A 22,722-nucleotide genomic window follows, 5' to 3' on the forward strand; every position below is an offset into this window, starting at 1 on the left:
TGGTAAGACAACTCCCACCTGTTTATGCTCTCTGTATGTGTGTATATATATCTCCTCAATATATGTTCCATTCTATATGCATCCGAAGAAGTGGGCTGTAGTCCACGAAAGCTTATGCTCTAATAAATTTGTTAGTCTCTAAGGTGCCACAAGTACTCCTGTTCTTCTTTTTGCAAACTGCCTAGGGCATCCAGGGCCAGATTCTCTGATCTCAGTCACACTGGTGTAAATTGGGAAGAGAAGAGAAAAGAAAAAGAGGTGGAAGAAGGGAGAGGAAGAGTTTTATTGCGAAAGCAGGTTCCAGCTACATGGCTAGTAGTAACCAAGGCCATGCCTATACTACGGGGACTACAGTGGCACAGCTACAGTTCTGCAGCTCTGCCCACAGAACCCTGTAGTATAGACCCAGCCTATAGCAACAGAAGGGTTTTTTTTTAATGTCACTGTAGGAATACTGCCTCCCAAAGTGATGGTGGCTAGGTTGATGGAAGCATTCTTCTGTCCACACAGTGGCATCTATAGCAAGAGTTAGGTTGGCATAGCTACATCGGGGTGTGAATTTTTCACAGCCCTGAGCCCTATAGTTATATCAACCTGTTATCAAACTGTCTGTACTGGGCTATCTTGATTAGCACTTCAAAAGTTTTTTTCCTCTTACTTAATTGGCCTCTCAGAGTTGGTAAGACAACTCCCACCTTTTCATGCTCTCTGTATGTGTGTATATATATCTCCTCAATATATGTTCCATTCTATATGCATCCGAAGAAGTGGACTGTAGCCCACGAAAGCTTATGCTCTAATAAATTTGTTAGTCTCTAAGGTGCCACAAGTACTCCTGTTTTTTTTGCAGATACAGACTGACACGGCTGCTACTCTGAAACCTGAGTTTTAAGTGTAGACCAGGCCTGAGTCAAGTGGAACACAAAGCAGATAGTTGAGCATATGTCTCTGAGCGAGCTGGGGAAGGGCTACGGAGCAAGGTAGCTAGAAGGCTGAGGGGTGCTCAGAAGCAGACGACTGCTGAGATCTTGGTATCTGCTTTGACTAGTTCAGACTATCACGTCTGACATGCACAAACACATTGGATTTTTTCAGCTTTCATACCTCTCCCAGCCACAGATCACATTTCAATATTGAATATTTCCTTTGGTCTTCCTGTACAGCGACGGGGATTGTCCTGTGAACCCCTCTTCTCTCTGTGACAGGGCAGAGAAGAGTGGGTGGGGGAAAAGAATGACAGCTACAGATGGGAGAAGCAGTGGTAGGAGGTCCCTCGCTAAAGGAGGGATGGGAGAAGCAGGTACTTAGCCCATAACACAGCAGTCCCCAAACTTTTCCAGGTTGCATCCCCCCTTACCCTTATCTTTTCCCTTCTCCCCCCTGCCCCAAGCCAGGGCCGGGAGCATGGCCACAGCTTCCAGGGAGGAAAGGGGGGAGGCGGACAGGGGGAAGGGGGCCAAGGCTGGGACCGCAGCTGGGGGCGGGGCTGGGGCCGGGGCCAGGGCCGGGCATGGAGCCACAACTGGGGGTTGAGGGTGCGGGCAGGGCCGGAGCAGAGCTGTGAGCAGAGTGGGGCTGGATGGTGCTTCCTTCCCCCCCCCCCCCATGGGGGCTGGCCCAGGCCCCGCTGGGCCCCCCAAACATTCCCCTGCATCCTCCTAGGGGAGTGCACCCCACAGTCTGGGGACCTCTACCATATGAGGTAATCATTTTGACTTCAGCTAAGCATCTGGAGTTTCAGCCTAATTGAGATTCACTTGTTAAGGCCTTCTGCCTCACTCACTCCTTCACTTTATCCACAATGCCAAACTGAACTATACCAGTATAAACCCTCTTTGCACCAGTGCAGCCTACCTCCATGAGGGGTTTGTACCACTGTAACTCAGTCAATGCCGATACATCAGTGCCCATTTTCTTAATGTAGCCACGGCCCGATTCTTCACTGCCTTGCACCTGGTGTGTAATTAACTCCTGTGCGCAGTGGATTTAAAATGCCACCATTTGGACTTGGTCACATTTTACATTCATTTTGCACAGGTGTAAGTGACACACAAGATGCAAGGCAGTGGAGGATCAGGCCCAATGCGTAGATTACATCATAGGCCCACTGTGACCTCAGGTAGGCCCAGAGACTTTGAAGGCATTTTTGCCAGCTTTTACCAGGCTTAGTCCTGGGTGAATTTTGCTTGACAGGTCCATGGTCTGTATCTGGTCTATGCTACTATGTTCATAAGCATCTTACATGTTAACGTCAGAAGGGATCGTTCTGATCATCTAGTCTGACCTCCAGCATAATTCAGCCCAGAGAACCTCACCCAGTGACTCCTATATCAAGCTCATAACTGTTTGAGTTGGAGCATATCTTTAGAGCAACATCCAGTCTTGATTTATAGACTTCCAGTGATGGAGAATCCGCCATCTCCCTAGGTAAATGTTAGAACAGTCCATGCAACTACTCAGTCCTGGGCTTTTCTAGCCCTGCTTTATGCATGTTTCTGCAATCAGAGGCTCCTTTAGCCTCCCCGACAGACCACAGCCCCCCTGTGAATGGAATATATTATGCAAGAGCAGGGTAATGGGGAAGGAAGGGAGGGGAACGGCCAATTAAAACTAGAAACCCTGGAACAATTAAAATCAGGTGATTGACAGAGCCGGCAAGACTTGTTGACTGCAGGAAGATAACCTGTTTGTGAATGCAGTCCCATTTTATCTCCCACCAATTAAATTAAGTTCTCTTTGGCCTCCAGATTTAAAAAAAAAAATAAACAAACATTGTTATGCTGCATACATCTTAATACTTCTAATCTTCTGACTAGCAGAGCAAAAAATTAATATCCTCCTGTCTCGGTAAGAGGGAAACCAGAGATGCCATTGGGAGGAGGAAGCAGGAAAAGATGAGCAACCAACCTCCCAGAGTATTTAAGTACAAATATGTGTGACTGCAGATACAGAGGCCAAATACACCTCTCAGTTACAGAGATGCTTGGGGAAGAACGCAAATAATGGTGGGGAGAAGAGGTGGTGTTATGTCACCCTTTCACTCCTTTCCCTCTAATCTTGTGGACAGCTAGGTTGTTTGGCCCTGGTGCGACTAAGAGCAGCCTCGGAGCTGCTGTAAATGACCAGCTCCTGGTGATGGCTCCCTAGAGGCCATTCTGCTGGTATACAACTGCCAAAGTGCAAGGTGAGCTGGACGTGTCACCCAAACTCTACTAGGATTCCCCCTACAATGCAGACAGCAGGAGTGAGTGGAATAGAGTTGGCTAGTCTAGCTTTATACCACCCACGTATTCCCCCGTATAAAAGGACTCCCCAGCTAGCTGTATCAGACAGCTTTTTCCCCTCTTTGTGCTGCCGGAGCATTGCAAAAAGGAAGGAGTGGGACTGAGGATCTGGCCCACAGTGTATCAATTCAGAGTAACTCCACTGTAGTCTGTAGAGTAACTCCAGGTTGACACTGGTATAAATGAGCCCAGAAGGAGGCCTTTAATGTACATGGGCCTAATGCGCCTGTTTCTGAGCTCCTTCCCACTCACATACAATCTGGAGTAACGCCACAGAACTCGGTAGAGTTACACTGGTGTAAAGCTATGAAAGCACAACAGAATCGGATATAAGGGGCTTGATTCCCTTGTCTTGTGCCTAATGGACTCTTACACCTATGCAAAATGGGTGTAGAACACTGCCAGGTGAGAGCAGTGGGGTTTTACACCTTATTTGCACTGATGTAAAATGGTTCAAGGCTGAGGAGGATGAGGCGCAAAATGTATAAATACAGAAGCTGATGCTGGGTGCCCCAAATGCAGGCTATCCTTAAAGTCAGAGCTTTTCCCAATTCCCTCTGTTTCCATCATCTGTAGATATGCTACCAAGTGAGCATTCAGCAGGACTCGCTGCGGAGCCCACACATATCCACAGATGGAAGAGAGGAGGTGGCTGATTTTACATGATCTGAGAGAGACGGGGCATGTGCTGCTCTCCCTCACAGCGGACAGCAAACACAGGCAGTTCTATAAAAAAAAATAAAATAAATAAATAAATCAGCAAATGCCTCCCCAGCCTGCTTCCCCCGGCCCCACCTTGCTTCCTCACAGCCTATTTGAAGCTCTTTGGAGTCATCTGTGGCATGTGTGATCAGCTGTGCACTCAGTGCTTTCTCTAAGGTGCAGCTAGCTCACCTCAAAACAGCTCTGCTTTCATTCCTGGGGCCCTGCCTGGGACTTGGAGAGCACAAACAAGCTGGCTTTCCACCTCCCCTCCCCTCCCTGCCCAGGTTTTCCATTCTGAGTCGCAGCTTGTGCCATAGAAAAACATTGTCAAACACGCTCTGGAGTAGCTGCCTGGCTCCTGCTCCATCTCTGCTGCAAAGACATATGGTCACCACATGAAACAGCATGTCAGTCTCTTGGGACCTGATTCTCCATTGCTTTGTGTCCTGTGTAGCGAGAATGGCAGGGTTTTACACTCACAACACGCAGGGATAAATGATTTACATAAGGGGCCTGATTCTTAGCTACCTTAAGGCCCCTATAAGCTGCTCTGCCACCAGAAAGGGGACTTAAAGTGAACAGAAAGAGCCTCCTGAGAACACTGCCTGTGCAGAGGGCAAGCCTGGCCTGTGGAGAGCTATAAGGACATGAAGCCCTGGCCCAGGGGCAGATGAGGTGCACAGTTGAAGTGCATTGCCCTAAGTGGACTGAGCATGCCCTCAGAATACAGGAAGCACAAAGTTTCAGGCCACTTTACATTCCCCTGCGTCAAATGCAGGAAAGGAGTATCTGCCAGTTGGGCCCATGGTGCCAGGCTGTGGAGAAGCACGTCTGCAGTCTTGCCTGCTGTACGTCAGTGGCCTGCTCCCTGTAGCGAGAGGGAAAAAGGTCTGTGGACTTGCAGGTAAAACCCAGGACACAAGGAGGCAGAGGATCTGGATTCTAATCCAGGCTTTGCTGCAGATTCACTATGTAAACTTGGGCAAATCACTTCCTCTCTCTGTGCCTCATTTTTCTTAAGGGGAAAATAAGGAGAATATACCAGTCCCCTACCTTGCATGGGGGTTGCAAGGCTGAATCCATTAATGAACAGTATGGTTACTGGTGGGCCTTTGGCAGCTGGCATAGTTTAGAGCAGTGCTTCTCAAAGTCGGGCTGCCGCTTGTTCAGGGAAAGCCACTGGCGGTCCGGGCCAGTTTGTTTACCTGCTGCGTCTGCAGGTTTGGCCGATCGCGGCTCCCACTGGCCGCGGTTCGCCGCTACAGGCCAATGGGGGCTGCGGAAAGGGCGGCCAGCACATCCCTCGGCCCGCACCGCTTACCGCAGCCCCCATTGGCCTGGGATGGCGAACTGCGACCAGTGGGAGCCGCGATCGGCCGAACCTGCGGATGCAGCAGGTAAACAAACCGGCCCGGTCCACCAGGGGCTTTCCCTGAACAAGCGGCAGACCGGCTTTGAGAAAGCACTGGAGGTTTCTGTAAACTACACAGTGTGTGTGCGCGCGCATGCGCTGGAGTGGTACTGGAACTGTGGAGCACAAACAGCAATTTTGTGTGCAGTGGTTCTTGGTGATATGAACCATGCCGTGGTGTCCTCATCACTGCCTTTGGAAGACTGTCTCAAGGAGCTCACTGTCGGGATAGTTTACCTGATATTCAGCTTAAGTGGTCCTTTGTTTAATTTCATCCCATATCCTTAACTAGACTTTCTTGGACCAGACTGTCACTACCGCTGCATCTCTTTTGAGCCTCTTTCCACATTTCTAATTGCACATTCTTCCCTACCCTTTTATTTATTTATTTTTTCATGTATTTTTCCATTGAAATATAAATCTGGTCCTGAGCCACAGAAATTGGTGTTGGATCCAAAGTTTCTCAAAGTTCAGGAATCTTTTAATCCAAAATTTTGGTTTAAGCCCTTTTGTGTTAACACACACACAAACACGCACAAAGAAAAACATCCTGTGTGGGATTTGTAGTAGCACTTAGCACTGGCCTAATTTTGTGCTAGTTGAAACAAATGGTAAAACTCTGACCAACTTGAATGGAAGCAGAGTTAGATCAACATTGAGCCCCTTTGAAAATCCCATTCAATATGCAAAACAATCTACATTAATAAATTGTTGAGGTGTTGGTTTTAGTAATTAATTAATCACATGGTGATTTTTTTATCCCGATGGCACCTCTTTGTTCCTAAATTAAAACCAACAGAATTTTAAAAAAAGCTCATTTGCTTTTCACCATTTCTGTATGTTTGTTTACTTTCTGCACCACTCAGCTTGGACAGTGGAACTATACTGGTCATTTTTGTTAGGCTTTTCCATATACATAGAGCAGCCATACGCTTGCAGTTTGAATGACTTTTAGCTTACCTTAAGGAAAACAGCAAAACAAAAAAGCACAAAGGTAAATTCTCAATGAGAGAGAGCAGAGTGTGTGTCTCCTCCCTGACATGCTGCACCATTCTGCCTTACAAAATGGCAGCTGTCACGGCAGACAAATGCCTTGGAAATTTACAGTGTGCTATAGAAAATATAATTTCATAGTAGTTAAACAGCTACATACAGCACAAGTGTCATTCTGTACGCTCAATCCCTGCATCTGATTGATCTGCTCTCTGTATACAACCCTAAGTAGGGTGACCAGATTTCCCTATGCTGAATACGGGACACTTGGTAAAATTACTTGTATTCAAGCGAGTTCAACAGCAATCAATTGTACAAACGTTCAAATTAACATCAAGTTCATTGAGCCTCTGTTAAAAAGGCTTATCTTTAAGGCTTTGGAGTTCCCATGGGGAAGAGTGACACCCCCCCCACACACACACGGGGAGGGTTGACACATACACTCTTCCATACACTTCTCTCGCACAGGGGAGGGGGTGTGACCGACCGACCCCACCCTCCCTGCCCAGCACTCTCCGCCCTCCATGCCTGGCTGGGCCCCCAGGATGGACCCCTCTCCTGGTACCTGGCACCGCATCTTCCCGAGGCAACACGTTGGGGATCATGCAGGGTCATATGTCCCTCTCCCCATATTTCTGCCAGGGCTCACACCAGAATGTGGTCAGCAGCAGCCTTTTGGCACTGTGTGGGAGGGAAGGGACCGGAGCTGCTTCCAGCCACGGGGAGGTGGTGGTGGTGGGGGAGGGGGTGAAGAGATGACCTGGCCTGTGTCTTTGCAGAGCTCATCTCTTGCCATCCCCCACCTCTCCTGTGTGGCTGGAAGCAGCTTGTCCCTTCCTGTCCACACAGTGTCAAAAGGCAGCTAACACCTCCAGGCTGCTGCTCATCACCAACATAACCCAGCCGCCTCCAGTCCTCTGGCTACAGTGTGGGCAGGAAGGGGTTAAGCCTTAAGGATGCATTTTGCAGCAAGGCCCGGAGAATCTGACTGCAGGGCCATCAGCGAACTTGACCAGAGAAGTGGCTCAACAGAGGAGGGCGTCTAGGAGACGGAGCAGCCCTGTGCTGCCTGGGGGCAGGACCCGGGGGTGGGGGGCAAAGAGGATTCTAAGCTCCTGCCCCAAGGGCTGCTGTGGACCCTACAGGTTCGGGCTGTGAACAAGCTGGAAATCGCATCCCCCTGCCACTCCAGAGCTTAGCTAAAGCACGGAGAGGCTTCCCTGAGCCAGCACTGTGCAGGGCTTTGGCACATGCAGGGCTCGGCTTCTCCTGGCCAGTGCCCTGGGCCGGAGAGTCTTGGCCTCTCTCAGGGCACTGGACCAGCCAGAGGCAATGGGGGAAGGAAGGAGCCTGCTGGCCAGTCTGTTGGTGAGCTCAGCACGCCGACCAGAGGCTGGTTCTCTGCACAGTGCTGGAAGCAGGATGTGCCTCACCAAGGGGGGATATGGAGAAGCCATGGGGCTAGGGGGTGAAGGGGCAAAGCAGGGAGAGGAGAGTGAGAGGGGGAAGCATGTAAAGGGCCGATGGGTGGGTGGCAGAGGAGACATGTAACCAGCTGGCACCTGCCTGCACTCACCAACCACTGCAACTTGCAGAGCGCAGCCAGTGTCGGCCAGAAATAGGACAGGGGGAGGGGCCCTGCTGGCCGAGAGATGCCACACAGCAGGGGCTGCACAGACGGAACAGCAAGGAGAGTGGCACGCTGCATCTTTGCCCCGCCACCAGCCTTGCACACCTATTCCCATCGTCGCCCACTGGACCCCCCACTCGCCACTGGTGGGTGGGCAGCTGGCGAGCAGGGATCCAACCAGCAGTACTGATGGGGGGGGGGGAACAGAAAATATGGGACAATTTGCCTGTTTTTAAGAAAAAGTCGGGACACATGCAGGAGGGCTTAAATATGGGACTGTCCCTTTAAGAATGGGACATCTGGTCACACTAACCCTGGGGCGGGGGCGGGGGGGAGAGCATCAGGGAAAGGGAAATGGCCATATGACACTTTTCCACAAAACTCCTGATCCTTGGGCCAACCGGGGTCAGTTCAGTTCCAGGAGTAAGCAAGAGCAGCCTAAGGGCTGCTCTAACTCATGAGATCTGGTACAGGTCCCCAGGAGGCCATTATGCTGTCTGTGGATTGCTAGCGCACAGCAGCACTCTCCCTCAGTACACCCCCAAAGCTGATGTGAGGGGCAGTAAGGGGTGGCACAAAGTCAGCTATGCAAGCTTTACACCAGCTGGGGATTTTGTGGGAGAGTCATCAGTTGCCTGTTTAAGGGCAAAGGGACTATACACAGGCCAGGATCTGACCTTTTTCCAGTCACTTTTCCTTCATGTGGTTATGCCCTAGCTCAGTGCTGGTGTAATGTGATTTTAAAACAAAACAAACAAACATGTTTTTTCTAACTTTTTTGGATATGTCATTTCTATTCAGATGTGGTTTTATAGCCCCCAGCCCACCTCTCTTTCCCTGTATTTTGTAAGAGATCCCACATCTGGGGCCTAAGCTAGGTTGAGGGCCTCCATCCTAACAACTGTATTACACACCTGTGCCTGTAAAGTCAAGGGGGCCTTGAGCAGATGCAGTTCACCGGTGTGGATATATAGTTGCACGATTGGGTCCCAGATTTCCACAACAAATGCCTCTCATCACCCTTGTGCACATATATATGAATCACAATAGATCCTTTCTATGACATGATTATAAAACATACAGTATACATAGAAACAGGAAAATGCTGTATGTATGTGCATCTAAGGATCTAGGAAACATTTGCATCATTTGCCAAGTAGCATGTTCTATTGCTCAGTGCTGCAGAAATCCTTACCTATCCTGTTATTCAAGCCTTTACCTTCCCCTGGCATTCATCTAGTTGGTTGGGCCTCTCATTTACCATTAGGCTCTCCTAGTTAAGACTCTGGATAGGTTTTTCAGATGCTGCCTCCTCCATTTCCATTTTGAAATCTGTTTATTTTTCTTCAGCAAATATGGCTGCATTTCAAAAAGTCATTTCAGAACAAATAAAAGGGGCTAAATGTGGAGCAGCTGCTGTCAGAATTTAAACAGGAGAGTGAATGCAAGGTGTGAATTGATTTTGGGCTGCCCTCCTCAGGGGGGTGTAGCAGTCTCACCTGGAGTTGGAAATGCATCTTTGTTCTGTCCAATTGCAGCTCAGTTAAGAGTATAAGAGTGCTCCCCAGGGAGTAGGTGCTTTAGGAGCTGCTGGCCAGATAGCAGGATGGGAGTAATAAAGCAGCTAGGGACTTCTTGGGGTAGTCTAATTTGGATGTTCTGTACCTCCCTTTCTTTAGCCTGGGGGGCTCCCAGTGTCTTTAAAGATGCAGTATTAGTGGGGGACCATAGCCTAGTAGATTGTGGCTGGAAGAGTTTGCAGTTAACCCTTCCTAAAAACCATCCTGAGATGATTTCCCTTCTGAGTGCTCTGGGTAAGTGAATTACATGGAATGAGGCTGCCTCTTACCCGGCTAGAAGAAAAAGCTGGGTGAATAAGTGTAAAATGGAGGAAGCTTTATGCCTACTCCCTCCCTTTCTGCCTTTAGTGCAGTCCATTGGGTCCCCAAGGCATCTGCCCCTTGTAGAAGTTTGTAACTGCAAAGTGGGTGTGAAAATAAGCAACAGAAAAGCAGGTCCGCTCCTCAGCTGATGTAAATTGGTGTAATTCTGCTAAGCTCAAATGGGCTGACTTATACCAGCTGAGACTCTGGCCCATAAAGTCAAAAGGGTAGCTAGCATGTTACACTTGCTGCCCTGTGACTCCAGTGGAGACCTGCTGCAAAGAGAACTCAAGCCCACAATGCACAGGTACAAGGCTGTGGATTATCTTGGCCTATTGCTGTTGCCTTTAAGGAGTTGTACTCCATTCCCCACCTTGCAGATGTCATGGTGACTTAATACTGTTGCATATGAAGAAGTGAGCTTTTTACCCATGAAAGCTTATGCCCAAATAAATCTGTTAGTTTTTAAGGTGCTACCAGACTCCTTGTTCAGTTTGAATACTGTTGAGGCTCTTGCTCCTAAAAGAGCATAAACCAAGCTACTTACCACTTCACACTCCTATAGTGCTTCTGTGCTAGCTGCTTCCACAAACCTGAACTGTACTGCACTATTTCAAAGGGTATTAGCATCATGTTGGAGATGTCAGCACTGAAGAGCTGATAAGTAAAGTGACTTGCCTAAGGTAACAATTGGGGGGGGGAGGGGTGTGTGGAGGGGCGGTGTATCCAAGCTAGCATGAGCATTAAGAAGCTCCAGATTCTTGCTCTGTACTTAATCACTAAGCCCTGGCTCTCTCCAAAGGTTTCCTGTTTGATCACAAGTGGGTGGAGTCTGGTATTCTTGGACTAGAACTGTAGCTATTCTATAGTTTGAGTGTGCATAGGCTGGAATGCAGAAGGGCACTGAACCCTTTCTTTACTTAGCGTTAGTATTGAAGAATTTGCTCTCTGTAGGGCTACTTACTGACGCAGCCTTCTGTGAGGGGCAGTACCACTTTCTCTCCCATATTGTTCAATAATTGGGTCCAACATGTATGTATAAATCCATCCTTCCGGTTTGCTCACTGAGCAGTCATGGGTAGCTCAGCTGTTGGGATATACTTGTCCCATAGGATTCTCTATTGCCTGCTGACTCTAGCATTCCTTCCTAGATTTGGAAGGACGGCCTCATCCTCTGTCCAACTCTACATGTGGTGTCCTCATCTCTCAGAAACAGGATGGTTCAATGATTGTCACTGCTCCCTACACTGGGTGTTTCTTCATCAAGAAGGTAGAGCCATTTCCATGTGCAAGGAATAGCAAAGGGATGCACAACAGTTACCTGGAGATCCTGTCTTCTGGATATTGGAAACAGCATTTCATCTCTTTTGTGGGAGGTGGGGAAGGAGTAAGGGTGTGGGATGGGGAGGAAGAATGTGACTGCAATCACTTCAACAATCCCAAATGGAGGATTAAACCCAAAGGCAAACCTTTCCAACTAGAGAAGGAGGGAGTTAATTAATCAGTCTGCTGGTGTCTTCAAGTTAAGCTTCTCCAAGACCTAGCAACTTCCTTCTCCCACTTACGGTGCTCTGTACCATGCTATTGTCCACTCTCTAGAGACCATTGCAATCAATGAGGAAACAAGTGTGAAGTCACTGACTAGAATTTTACTCCTCACTTGTAAAAGTTGGTGGTAATGTTTTTTAATAAGCTTAAAACTCTCTTCAGTTGGATGAGTTTCCTTCCTACTAAGGAGCATCTCAAAAGGCAAACAAATGCCCTGTTTCTGATTTATGCATGTTGGTTAATGGCAACAGTCCCACTTGACTTAAATTCCACAGTATAAATGAGACTTGACTTGCACCTGAAGTCTATGGGAGGGAGCAGTGACTCTGAATTGAGCAGAGCCTGCTTTCCCTTTCCTATCTGTGGGAAAACTAGACCAATTCCATAATGGTGTGTCTGTGGCAGAAGCCAGATGAGAGCTGGACCCAACATGTAAGGTGGCTCACAGCTACTCCTGAAGTAAGCAAGAGGGCTCCTCTGTCCAAAAAAAAAAGGTTGTATACCACAACTCTGAGCAGCTGAGTTGAAAGTTTGTGTGCTCCTCCATTTAGGTGCTTGGAGGGAGGGGGTGAGTTATCCATCACCATGAACCAACCGCTCAAAATATTCAAGGTTCTGGATTTGAACACTGACTTGGGGTCCATCTCTGGGTGAAATGTTTAGACCATCAAACTAATTGTCTAGCCTCAGCTGAGGGTATAATGCTGCTAGAGGCAACTTTAGGGACCAGCATTCACAAGTTCTATGTGGTATGTCTCCCTGAGAAATGGAACATGCTTTTGGATTACTAAGCACGCTGCAGAACAAGTTCATGGTTCTAGACATACTAGGTCTGAAAGCCACTCTGCTGAGACTGGGCTTTGGTATGGTCAGTTAACAAACCATACTTCTTAAATGGGTAGGCAGTTTGTGATGGGGGAATGCCCACACTTTCCTACTTGAGATAGGACGAGGGCTGGAAAAGCTCTAATCCCCTTGGTTTGGCTTCCATCCACTCTTCCTGCAGAATGGTTATTTCCTCATGACTATCAGGATTGAAGGAACAGATGACAGTGGGGAAGTATCTTTCCATGAGGAAGAACTGAGATGCCCAATCCATCTGCCAGGTACAATCCTAGGTTCCAATGTCCCAGCCTGCAATTGTACAAGCTGTTCTGGGAGGGGGGAGGCAAAACTATGTACCTTAGTGTGGCAGTTCACCATGTCAGATGGTGTTGGGTGCTCTTAGAGATTCAAGTGGCTGCAGTGCCTCATATCCCTAGAATACATGGGAGGTGAGACTGATGCATAGTAAACACAGGCTGCCCCAGTGCCTAGAAGAGACACACTCTCCTATATGGTTCCAAGTGGTGGAGGGTTCGTTTGACTTTAACTAACGTTTCTCCTCTCTCCAGCTCTAGATGCTCCAATTAACAATGTGTGCACAGCTGTTCTGCGCCCAGACAGGCTGCCTTGTGCCACACCTCCGGTCTCTCAGGAAGCATGTGAAGGGAAAGGCTGCTGCTACAGCCTTGGTGACCCAGTTGCTCCACGTTATTATGGCAACACAGGTGGGTTGGAATTTAAAAAGGCACATCTTGAAGTGTCCAAGTGGAATCTGAACATCCTAACCAGGTGTCTAGTGTAGCTGGTACCTTCAGGGCTTGTGAGCTATCATTCTCATGAGGCTGTTCCACTGGAATTTGGCTAGCACCATCTCAAACTTTAGGGCCAGAAGAGACCATCATGATGTAGTCTGACTTCCTGCACATGGCAGGGCACAGAACCCACCCTCCCCCTTAACCTCTGACTTACTGAAGTCCTCAAATCTTTAAATCAAGACTTCAAGTTACACAGAACCCACCATTTATGTTAATTTAAACCAGCAAGTGCCTGTGCCCCCATGCTGCAGACAGTTTAAAAGCTCCTAAGATCTCTGCCAAGCTGATGCAGGGAAAATTTCTTCCTGACACCCCATGGCAATCAGTTAACTGGGGGTTCTCAAACTTCATGCACAGCAACTCCCTTTTGACAATAAAAATTACTACACAACCCCAGGAGGGGGAACTGAAGCCTGAGCCCCGTCACCCTAGGTATGGGGGGCCAAGGGCTTCAGCTCCTAGCAGGGGGTCTGCCACCAGAGCTTAAGCCCTCTTGCTTCCCACCCTGGTGGGGCTCAGGCTTCAGATTTGGCTCTGGCGACCTAATTAAAATAGGGTTGTGACCCACTTAGTGGTTCTCAAACTGGGTCAGGACCAGGGCCAGCTCTAACTGTTTTGCTGCCCCAAGCAAAAAGCCCCGCCCCGCCCTGCCAAAACATACACACACCCAGCACCACGCCACACTGCTGAACCAAAAACCACAAAAAAAATCGTCAAGCGCTGCCTGCCACCCCAAGATTGGCTACCCCTTACAAGGTGCTGCCCCAAGCACATGCTTGGTCAGCTGGTGCCTGGAGCTGGCTCTGGTTGGGACCCCAGACTTGTGCCTAGCAAATGTGGGTAGACTCACTAAACCAGTGGTTCTCAACCTGTGGCCCATGAGCGGCTTGCAGCCCAGTCTGCACAGAGCTGCAGCCCATGTGACATCCTCATTGCCATAGTGGTAGTATTGTATGCAGCCCACAATGGTAAATGGGTTGAGAACCACTGCACTAAACAGACACCTGGGAAAGAATTCTCTGCAGTAACTCTAAGCCCTCCCCATCTAGTGTTCCACCTCCAACAGCTGGAGGTGGAACATTTGCAATTGCTATTAGCAAATGGATTAGGCCACTGTAGGTAGTCCTCAACCATCCCCTCCATAAACTTATCAAGCTCAGTCTTGAAGCCAGTTAGGGTTGGATTTTTCTCCCACCCCTCCTAGGCTTTTGGAAGGCTGTTCCAAATCTTCCCTCTTCTGAAAGTTGGAAACCTTTGCCTAATTCAGTCTAAACTGGTTGATGGACAGTTTATATCCACTTATTATTTTGCCAACATTGACCTTAACTTGTATAACTCAACTGTCTCCCCCTGCTATTTATCCCTCTGATTTCTCTATAAATATTAGTCTCCCCTTGGCCTTTGTTTTGTTAGGCTAAACAAGCAAAGTTCCTTAAGTCTCCTCCCATAAGGCAGGTTTTCCATTCCTCTGGTCATCCTAGAAACCATTTTCTCTACCTATTCCAGTTTGAATTCATCTTAAACACAAGAGACCAGAACTGCCACAGTATTCCAGATGAGGCCTCACCAGTGCCTTGTATAATGGCAATAACTTCCCTCTCTACTGGAAATACCTCACTGTATGCATCCTAAGATTGCATTAGCTTTTTTCACAGCCATATCACATTGGCAGCTCATGGTTGAGCACAAGCTGACTAATACACCTGGGGGGGGGGGGGGGGTGGGTCTCCTCCTTTGTTGCTTCCAAGTGATCAGTCCACAGCTTATAGCAAAAATTCTTTAGTTCTTCCCCCCCCCCCCCCCAACTTCTGCTTTGCACTACTAAATTTAATCCGGTTTCTATTCTTCCAGTTTGAGTTTGTCCAAATCTTCTTATAGGATATTCCAGTCCTTCTCCATGTGAGCAATACCTCCCAACTTTGTCATCCCCAAATTTTATTAGCACACTCCCTCTTTTTGTGCCAAGGTTACTTTTGGAAGTCTTAAGACTTCCAATCCCAAAACCAATCTTTGAAGAACTCCACTATTCACTGCCCTCTAGGCTGGCAGTTCACCTTTCAGCATAACTTGTTGTAGCTTCCCCTTTAACCAATTCCTTGAGAATCTTTTGATTCTCCATTAAATTGGAGAAGAGGATTAATTTCACATATAGAACTGTATTGAATGCTAAATTGGGGTAGCTGTCTCAAACATCCAGATCTGGTCTAATGACTTGTGTTCAAGAATCAAAACACTAAGGGTGGCACAACATAGGCACTGAAGTCCCCCACTGCAATCCACAATGTCCCCTGAGCCCTATACAGGGCCAGCACCAGCATAACAAGCAGGTCCTGGGGAGGCCAATGAAGGGGGGGAGGCAGCACATTCGGCTGCAATTCAGTGGTGGGGCCGTTACTCCCTGTGGGAGCGAAGGACCTGCTGCTGAATTGCCACCATAGAATGAAGCAGTGCTAGAGCTGCCGCCGATCGCAGCTTTTTTTTCTTTCTGCTTGGGGTGGCAAAATCACTAGAGCTGGCCCTATAGGCACCTAATGTCACTTGGTGCCTGAGGTTTTTTCCAAAAGTAAATTCCATAGGTGCTTCCTTCTAGGATGAGGCAGCAGTGTGCATATCCAGGTTTCCAGTGGCCAGTCTCAGACCAGAGCCCTAGAATGGTACATGAACCAGGGCAAGATAGGTATTTGGCTACTTAACTTGCCCGTGGGGGGGCCTGACCTGGTAGTGACTCCCCTCTGAGTGTGCCTATCAGATCAGACCCCATTAAAGTCTGGCTGGAGGTGGTGGTGCTGCCCACCTTAAGCTCTTACTCCACTGGTTAGGACTCCCCTGGGATATGGGAGAATCAGGTTCAATTGCCCCTTCACTGCAGAGGTAGAGGATTTGAACAGGGGTTTCTGAGCTTGGAGTGCTTTAGGATATCCCACTGCTCAAGGTTAATGAGGGCTCCCTCAGCACCTCTCATTGAAGCTGTTCCATTGTGTATAAATGGAAATCCAGCCTCCCTGCAGCCTGGACTTAAGTGACTATCTCCTGAAGTGGGCAGGGCTTAGCAAATCCACACTGCCATGGGTTAGCCTAGGCTGCTCCTTGCCTAGCATGCTCATTGTTGTGGATTGCATTCTTAGGTGTCTAGCTATCTTCAGCCTCCATATAGGGAGCCGAAGCACCTAGCTTGGCTTTGTGAATCCATTTCGGTGGTGTGGGCTTTTTCTAGGCTCCTGAACGTTTGATGCCAGGAAATTCAGCACTGCAACATCCAAGTCCAGTTGTGAATTCCACAACCCTAAAAGCAACCATTGTAAACTTGGTGGTTCTCAGTAAGCTTCTAAACTGATGTAGAAGAACATCCTATATTTCAGAAAATGAACTGATTCTGGATGAAATGCTAGGTCTCTTGCAAGCAAACACCATCAGAGGGCAGGGCTGGCGCAACCCATTAGGTGACCTAGGCAGTTGCCTAGGGCGCTAACATTTCAGGGGCAGCGACCACAGCAGCCGGATCTTCAGCCGCCCCAGTTGTCAGTGGTATTTTGGGGGCAGGACCTTCCACTGCCTAGGGCAGCAAAAAAGCTGGCAGCGCTCCTGTCAGAGGGCATAGAGCTGTCCTTTCTCCACACCTAAAGTCTCAGACCATAATCCGTGCTCTGACTTTCATAACCTTTGCTGCTGGTGAACTTTCCCAATTAACTTTGGAGGGCCTGACTGAGTGGCCTAACACCTAGCAGGCATTCCTTGATAGCTTGCTGCCTTAGGCCTTGGCTACACTCAGAACGGCACAGTGCTGCTGTGACAGCGCTGTGAGGCGTGAGTGTAGTTGCACCGCCAGCTGTATGTACTCCACCTCTCTGAGGGGGAGTAGCTTGCAGTGCTGCGAGGGAGCATGCAGCGCTGCAGGCTCTGATTACACTGGTGCTTTACAGCACTGTACTTGCTGCGCTCAGGGATGTGAAAACACCCCCCCTGAGTGCAGCAAGTTGCAGTGCTGTACAGTACCAGTGTAGCCAAGGCCTTAAACTACCTCCAGAGCTGTCCCTAGACATTGTGGTGCCCTATGCAGCCCCCTGTGGAGGACGACAGGAGGCTCCCCCCAGGTCTCCATGGAGGGGCATCCTCAGGCCTCTGCGGGGGCTCTGTGCCCAAGGTCTGGGGGGGGGAGGGGACAGGAGGAAACCACCCCAGCATGAGCTGGCAGAGTGGAGCGGGCTGGGCCATTCCACTTCCTGCTGTCTGGTGATTGCAGGGCAGGCATGACGCTACACTTCTGGGGAGCAGAGTGGCCCAGCCTGCTCCACTCTGCCAGCTCATGCTGCGGGGGGGGTAGGTAGGAGCACAAGTAGGCTGCACAGCTGGGAGCCAGCAGAGTGGGCTGGTGCCAAGTCACTCCACTTCCTGCCACCTGGTGACTGCAGGCGTGCCAGACCCCTGCTGCAGTCCCCAGGGTGTAGCTCAGGGGAAGGGGTGGAGTGGGGGCAGAGCAGGGGCAGCTTTTCTGGCCAGTTCAGCTGGCCAGGGGATCCAGCTGGAGCAGCATGCAGCTGCATAGGTCAACAGGAAATTTGGGGCAATTTGGTACCCCAAATTTCTTGGTGCCCTATGCAGCTGCATAGTTTGCATATGGATATGGACTGCCTCTACACAGCCAGGGTCAGGCTTATAAATGTCAGATCATAACCTAGTGAGACTTCCTTGTCTAAAACTCCTGGCTGGCTCCATCCCCTCATGGGAAGGATTAATTTAATCTCATCACTAACGAAATGTTGGGAAGGGCTAGAAATGATAGCATTGGAGCTGGCCTTGGTAACTTTGGGTGGATCAGCAAAACTGTTCCCCTCCTCCCAAAGTAAACCTGCCATCACACCACTGTGCACTAGGCATGCCTGTAGATGTCACATGACTAACAAGATGACACTAATACAAAAATCCAAGGTGAGAGAGTTTGGTGCATATCTTCCACAGGCCTCAGTTAAAACTGGTGGCCCATTGAGGGAAGTGTACAACTGCATAAGAGAACCAAACCCTGCACTGAAGAGCTGTGTGGGGACCATCATACTTATTCTCCCAACACCAACTGCAGAAATAGAGGCCATTGTTTGTTGACCCCCTTGCATCCTTTCCCAACTGAAAGGGGTCAATATTTCAAGAGCCAAGACTCTCCCTCTACATTTTGGGCACCATCTGTTTTGGGAAAGCTAAGGCTGGCTCTGCTTGGTACTACAGAGAGCAAATCTGTTTGAAGAGAGGCTTGCTGAGGGACAAGATGGCAGCATTTGCAGTATAGTATCTAACCAAGCCTTTCTGCTGCTTGTCTTTCAGTGACAGCACAGTGTACAACTGATGGCCAGTTCTCCATAGCAGTCTCTAGAGATGTGACTTTGCCACCACTGATCCTGGACTCTATACATCTGGTCAGTGGGCATGGCAGCAGCTGTATCCCTGTGGCCAAGAGTAATACTTTTGTCCTGTATAGATTCCCACTCTCTGCTTGTGGAACCACTTTCCAGGTAAGAGGCCAGCAGGAAAGGGAGATGATCTTCCCTGACCACCATGACATCTCCTCTCTGCTGGGTGGTGGTCTTTGCTGCTTGTCAGGATCTGAGTGGGATAAACTAGTTTCTTTCATCAAGAGCTTGTATGGCTATTTGAAATTCATGTAGGAAAAGAGTGAAAAGGTGGATACCTAGGAAGGAGTGTAGAGGTGAATGAGAAGTAGCTACTTCTCTGAGAATGAAAGGGAATGGCTCTGCTTTGCTTTCCCTCATAACTGAACATCTAGGGGAGCAAATCACCCCTTATCTCTGGCTCTGTGGCTCAGGCTGCTCTCGCCACTAACTGGCATCTCTGTTGCTTTAGGCAAGAACCAAAAAGCAGAGCTAGATACTCAAGAATTCCAAGTTTGTCCCATTTGGGACAATACCCCTCAAGTCCTTGCAATGATTAATGCTAATCCTCTTCTGTACAGGGAGCTGGAGACCAAGGTGTGTATGAGAATCAGCTCATGGCAGACAGGGATGTGAGAAGCTGGAGCATTGGGTCAGTCACCCGGGACAGCACCTTCAGGTACTTATGCCCGTTAAGCTCTGGGGAGGCCTGTATGGGAAGGATGTTGTAGAATCTTCTGCCCCTCTGGTGATGTACAGAGTACTGCTAACCTAACAAGACTCTGCTAATATTGTTCTGAAGGGCAGAAATCTGCAGGTGGAATGGATCTCTCAGCCTGCATGTTTAGGAAGGGACTTCCTAGCTACAACACTCCCATCTGCAGAGGGCTACTACTAATCCCCTGGATACAGGGTGCAGGGGAACCCCATATGGACACAGTCCTTACAATTCACCTTAAACCCTTCCCAAGTGACAAGCTTAACAGAAGCTACTTTTGGACAGGAATAAGTGTCAATGGAGGGAATACCAATATAACTAGACTGGTGTAAATAATGCTTGGAGTTTCATCAAACCTTTGTGTATAGAGTCTGCCTTAGGCAGACTATGGGGGTGGGGATATGGGGAGAGGTGGGAGGAACAGGACCAACACCCTAGTGTGTGCGCAGCTGCCTGGTTGCTGGGATGGGCTTGGGATGACCAAGTAGCCTGCCTCACCTGACAGGATGACTAAAACTATGGTGGGGAGGAGGGACTAGGACTTGCAAACCTTCCCATATCTCCTCCTGATGCATTTGATCTCACTTGTAGCTCTAACTCTTCTACCTTAGAGGAGACTCCTGAAACTGCTTGTGAACCTTTTCTTATATATGACTAGTTAATGATGCTCTAGTGTGAGCCTGATGGTCAGGTGATTGCCTCATGGGGGCAGAGATGTGCAGGGCAGCTAGTGCAGCATGGGACTAGCTGGCTGCTAAGGGGAATAGAACACTCACTTGACTCTTCCTGTGCACACCAGGCTCCATGTCAGCTGCAGCTACTCCACTGGGGACTTCCTCCCACTCAACGTGCAAGTCTTCACCTTGCCGCCACCACCTCCTCCAGCCACTCAGTATGGCCCCCTCACTCTGGAGCTGAGGATTGCCACGGGTAATGGGGACATCAACCTTAGAGGCTAAAATGCTTGGGCCCACCATGCCTGGGTACTCTTCCTGGAGAACTTATTGCCAACAACCAGCTTTGATAACTTTGTTTTCCTGCCCCCATCTCCATGTCATAGGAGATTGGTGGTGACTCCTACAGGGAGCTGCTGCTGTCTCAAGTATTAAAGCCCTGAAGTGGCAACACTAAGTACATAGAGCAGGGAGATGCACGTCCAAGGTAACATTACTATCAATTTTCCCGGGGCCTGAAGATCACAACTATACTAGTTCTTTGGATAATCTGATGTCCAAGTGCTTGCAACTCACAGAAGAATTTGCAATAGCAGGTGCTTTCTCTTTAGTGACTGTAAAATGTCCTCTCCCTCAGTTTACTGGAGTTCTTGCCCTTATGGAAAAATATTCCATAGCTATCTACTACTGAGGCATCTAGTGTTCCTATCAGGCAGGATTCTGGATTAGTTTGAGCACTGGTCTGATCTGAAATCACAATTCCTGTGCAAAGCTCCCCATATCTGAGTGTTTGTAGAATCACAACTTACCACAGTGGACCCTAAAGAGACAGAATTCTCCATTCTGTCCTGATGCTCTCGCTCTCACTTAACAGACTGTAACTCTCTTGCTCTACAGACCAACAGTATAGTAGCTACTATGTCAACAGTGACTATCCTGTGGTGAAACTTCTGCGGGATCCAGTCTACATGGAGGTCCGAATACTGCAAAGAACAGACCCAAACCTAGTTTTGGTTCTGCACCAATGCTGGGCCTCCCCAAGCACTAATCCCATGCAGCAGCCACAGTGGCCCATTCTGGTGGATGGGTAAGTGACTGGTTCAAGAAATGTATGGGGTTGTGGAAGGCTAATAGTGGGCTCCCATCTCACTGCAGCCTCTTTCTCAGGTGTCCATACACAGGTGACAACTACCAAACAGAGCTTGTCCCTGTGGGAGCTGCTTCAGGGCTGCAATTTCCATCACACTACCAGCACTTCATCATCAGCACTTTTACCTTTGTGGATTTTGCCTCCCAGAAGGCACTTAGTGGACCGGTAAGCCTCATGTAGTTCAAAGTGCCTTGTTTCAGAGCCTGTGTAAGGCTTGTTGGTCATGCTTGGAAAGACCCCGATACTGAAGTTAAAATATAGAATCATGTTTAATCTACCATTACCCCACCCCAATAACACTACAGAATTATGATTTAGGAAGGCTTCCTGACTGGTCTTTCAGCTTTAGTCTTGGGTCCTGTACCTCCTTCTCAGCACTGCAAGGTCTACCAAGCTCTGAACAGAAATTCTAAGTGGCTGTGGTGGCTTCTGACTATCTAGATGTCCTAATTAGCAACAAGCTGAGACTCCTAGTTTAGCAGCCAGTCTCCTTCACTCCAGACACTGAACTATTATTTGGATCCAGATACCTTGCTGTTCCAACCCCTCTAATGTTAAATATTTAGAACAGTCTTTACTCCCCCACCCCTTCAGTAGGTTCTGGGTCTCCCAGGGGAGATTAGGGGAGACTTGACTGCTTACTTTGCAGAGCATTAATTTATGGGTACTAGCTAAAAGTTCAGCTAGAGGTTTTCTTCAGTCTCCCTCTGCATCTTTTCTTACAGGTCTACTTTCACTGTAGTGCTTCAGCCTGTGTTCCATCTGCAATGGAATCCTGTGTCACTCGCTGCCCCAAGACACGAGGTAAGAGCTATATGCCTAACTTCAGGATAAGTCCAGAGGCACCAATGCTTGCACAACCATCTCTGAGGCTGGAGCGCTTCAAAGGTCTTGTGCCTTTATTTCCCAAGGTCATACTTTGGGCTGGAAATTGCTCTTAGTTGAGCAACATGGCTTTTTACTTTCCCCTTGTGAGAGGGAAAGACTGTTCTGGGTCCAAGGAGAGATGCCGAGGTAACTTCCTTGGCAGGAAGGCGTATCTATGGGTACTCTCAGGAGTATAACTGATCTCCCTCCCTCCAAAGTGAGAAGCTTCAGGAGAGGTTAAGGCTAAATGTGACACAGGTCACTTAATGCCAACACTTTTGGCATTGCACTCTAAAAGGCTCCCTGCCCTGGAGATACAAAACAATACACAAGAAGAGCTAGTTGGCAATGAGGAATACTTGGAGGCTCATTCTTGGTATTGCAGTGATGGGTTTTGAGGATGACTGAGTAATGGTCTGAACAAACACTGGAAGCTGTGCCCTAGATATGGGCAGCATGGAAAACCTGTATAAGGTGAGGGGACCAGATGGGAGAGGCAAGGCCTGAGACCTAGAGTAGGATGGGCGTGTATAAGATCTTGCTAACAAGGGAGAAAATCACCACTCTTTCGGCTATGAACGCCTCCTTGTCTCCAAACAGCAAGAAGAACACCTGAGAAGCGGGCCTCAGAAAATGCTCCAAGGAACTTGGTGACCACAGAAGGACCTGTGGACTTCCAGAACACTGAAGCAGATCAGACCCTTGGACAGAAAGGTAGTAAATGGAGGTGCTGGTTGTCCCAGCTTATTCAATGGTTCTACTGTAGTGCTACACATGCTAGAACTGGGGCATGACTTTGGGGATGAGTTGAGGATGTCCAGATGTGTGGAAATTGTGGCAC

At 48.7% G+C, this 22,722-nt stretch overlaps 1 protein-coding gene across 1 annotated transcript; it reads left to right on the forward strand.

Annotated features, from left to right (window-relative positions):
• The first annotated feature begins 11,068 nt into the window (after positions 1–11,068).
• Positions 11,069–22,122, forward strand: LOC117875754 (zona pellucida sperm-binding protein 4-like). Its single transcript, XM_034767153.1, has 10 exons — positions 11,069–11,176; positions 12,461–12,560; positions 12,849–13,004; positions 18,408–18,595; positions 19,054–19,151; positions 19,990–20,120; positions 20,762–20,951; positions 21,032–21,179; positions 21,740–21,818; positions 22,100–22,122. The coding sequence occupies exons 1-10, from the start codon at positions 11,132–11,134 to the stop codon at positions 22,120–22,122; spliced, it is 1,158 nt and encodes a 385-aa protein (XP_034623044.1). The 5' UTR covers positions 11,069–11,131.
• The last annotated feature ends 600 nt before the right edge of the window (positions 22,123–22,722 follow it).

Source organism: Trachemys scripta, chromosome 1, assembly GCF_013100865.1.
Source record: "Trachemys scripta elegans isolate TJP31775 chromosome 1, CAS_Tse_1.0, whole genome shotgun sequence".
Taxonomy (NCBI): Eukaryota; Metazoa; Chordata; order Testudines; family Emydidae; genus Trachemys; species Trachemys scripta.

Coding starts and splice junctions, on each gene's coding strand:
- LOC117875754 (XM_034767153.1), top strand. CDS start 11,132: ATGATTGTCACTGCTCCCTACACTGGGTGTTTCTTCATCAAGAAG. Junction 21,180..21,739: donor AGAAGGCACTTAGTGGACCG/GTAAGCCTCATG, acceptor CTTTTCTTACAG/GTCTACTTTCACTGTAGTGC. Junction 21,819..22,099: donor TCGCTGCCCCAAGACACGAG/GTAAGAGCTATA, acceptor CTCCCTCCAAAG/TGAGAAGCTTCAGGAGAGGT.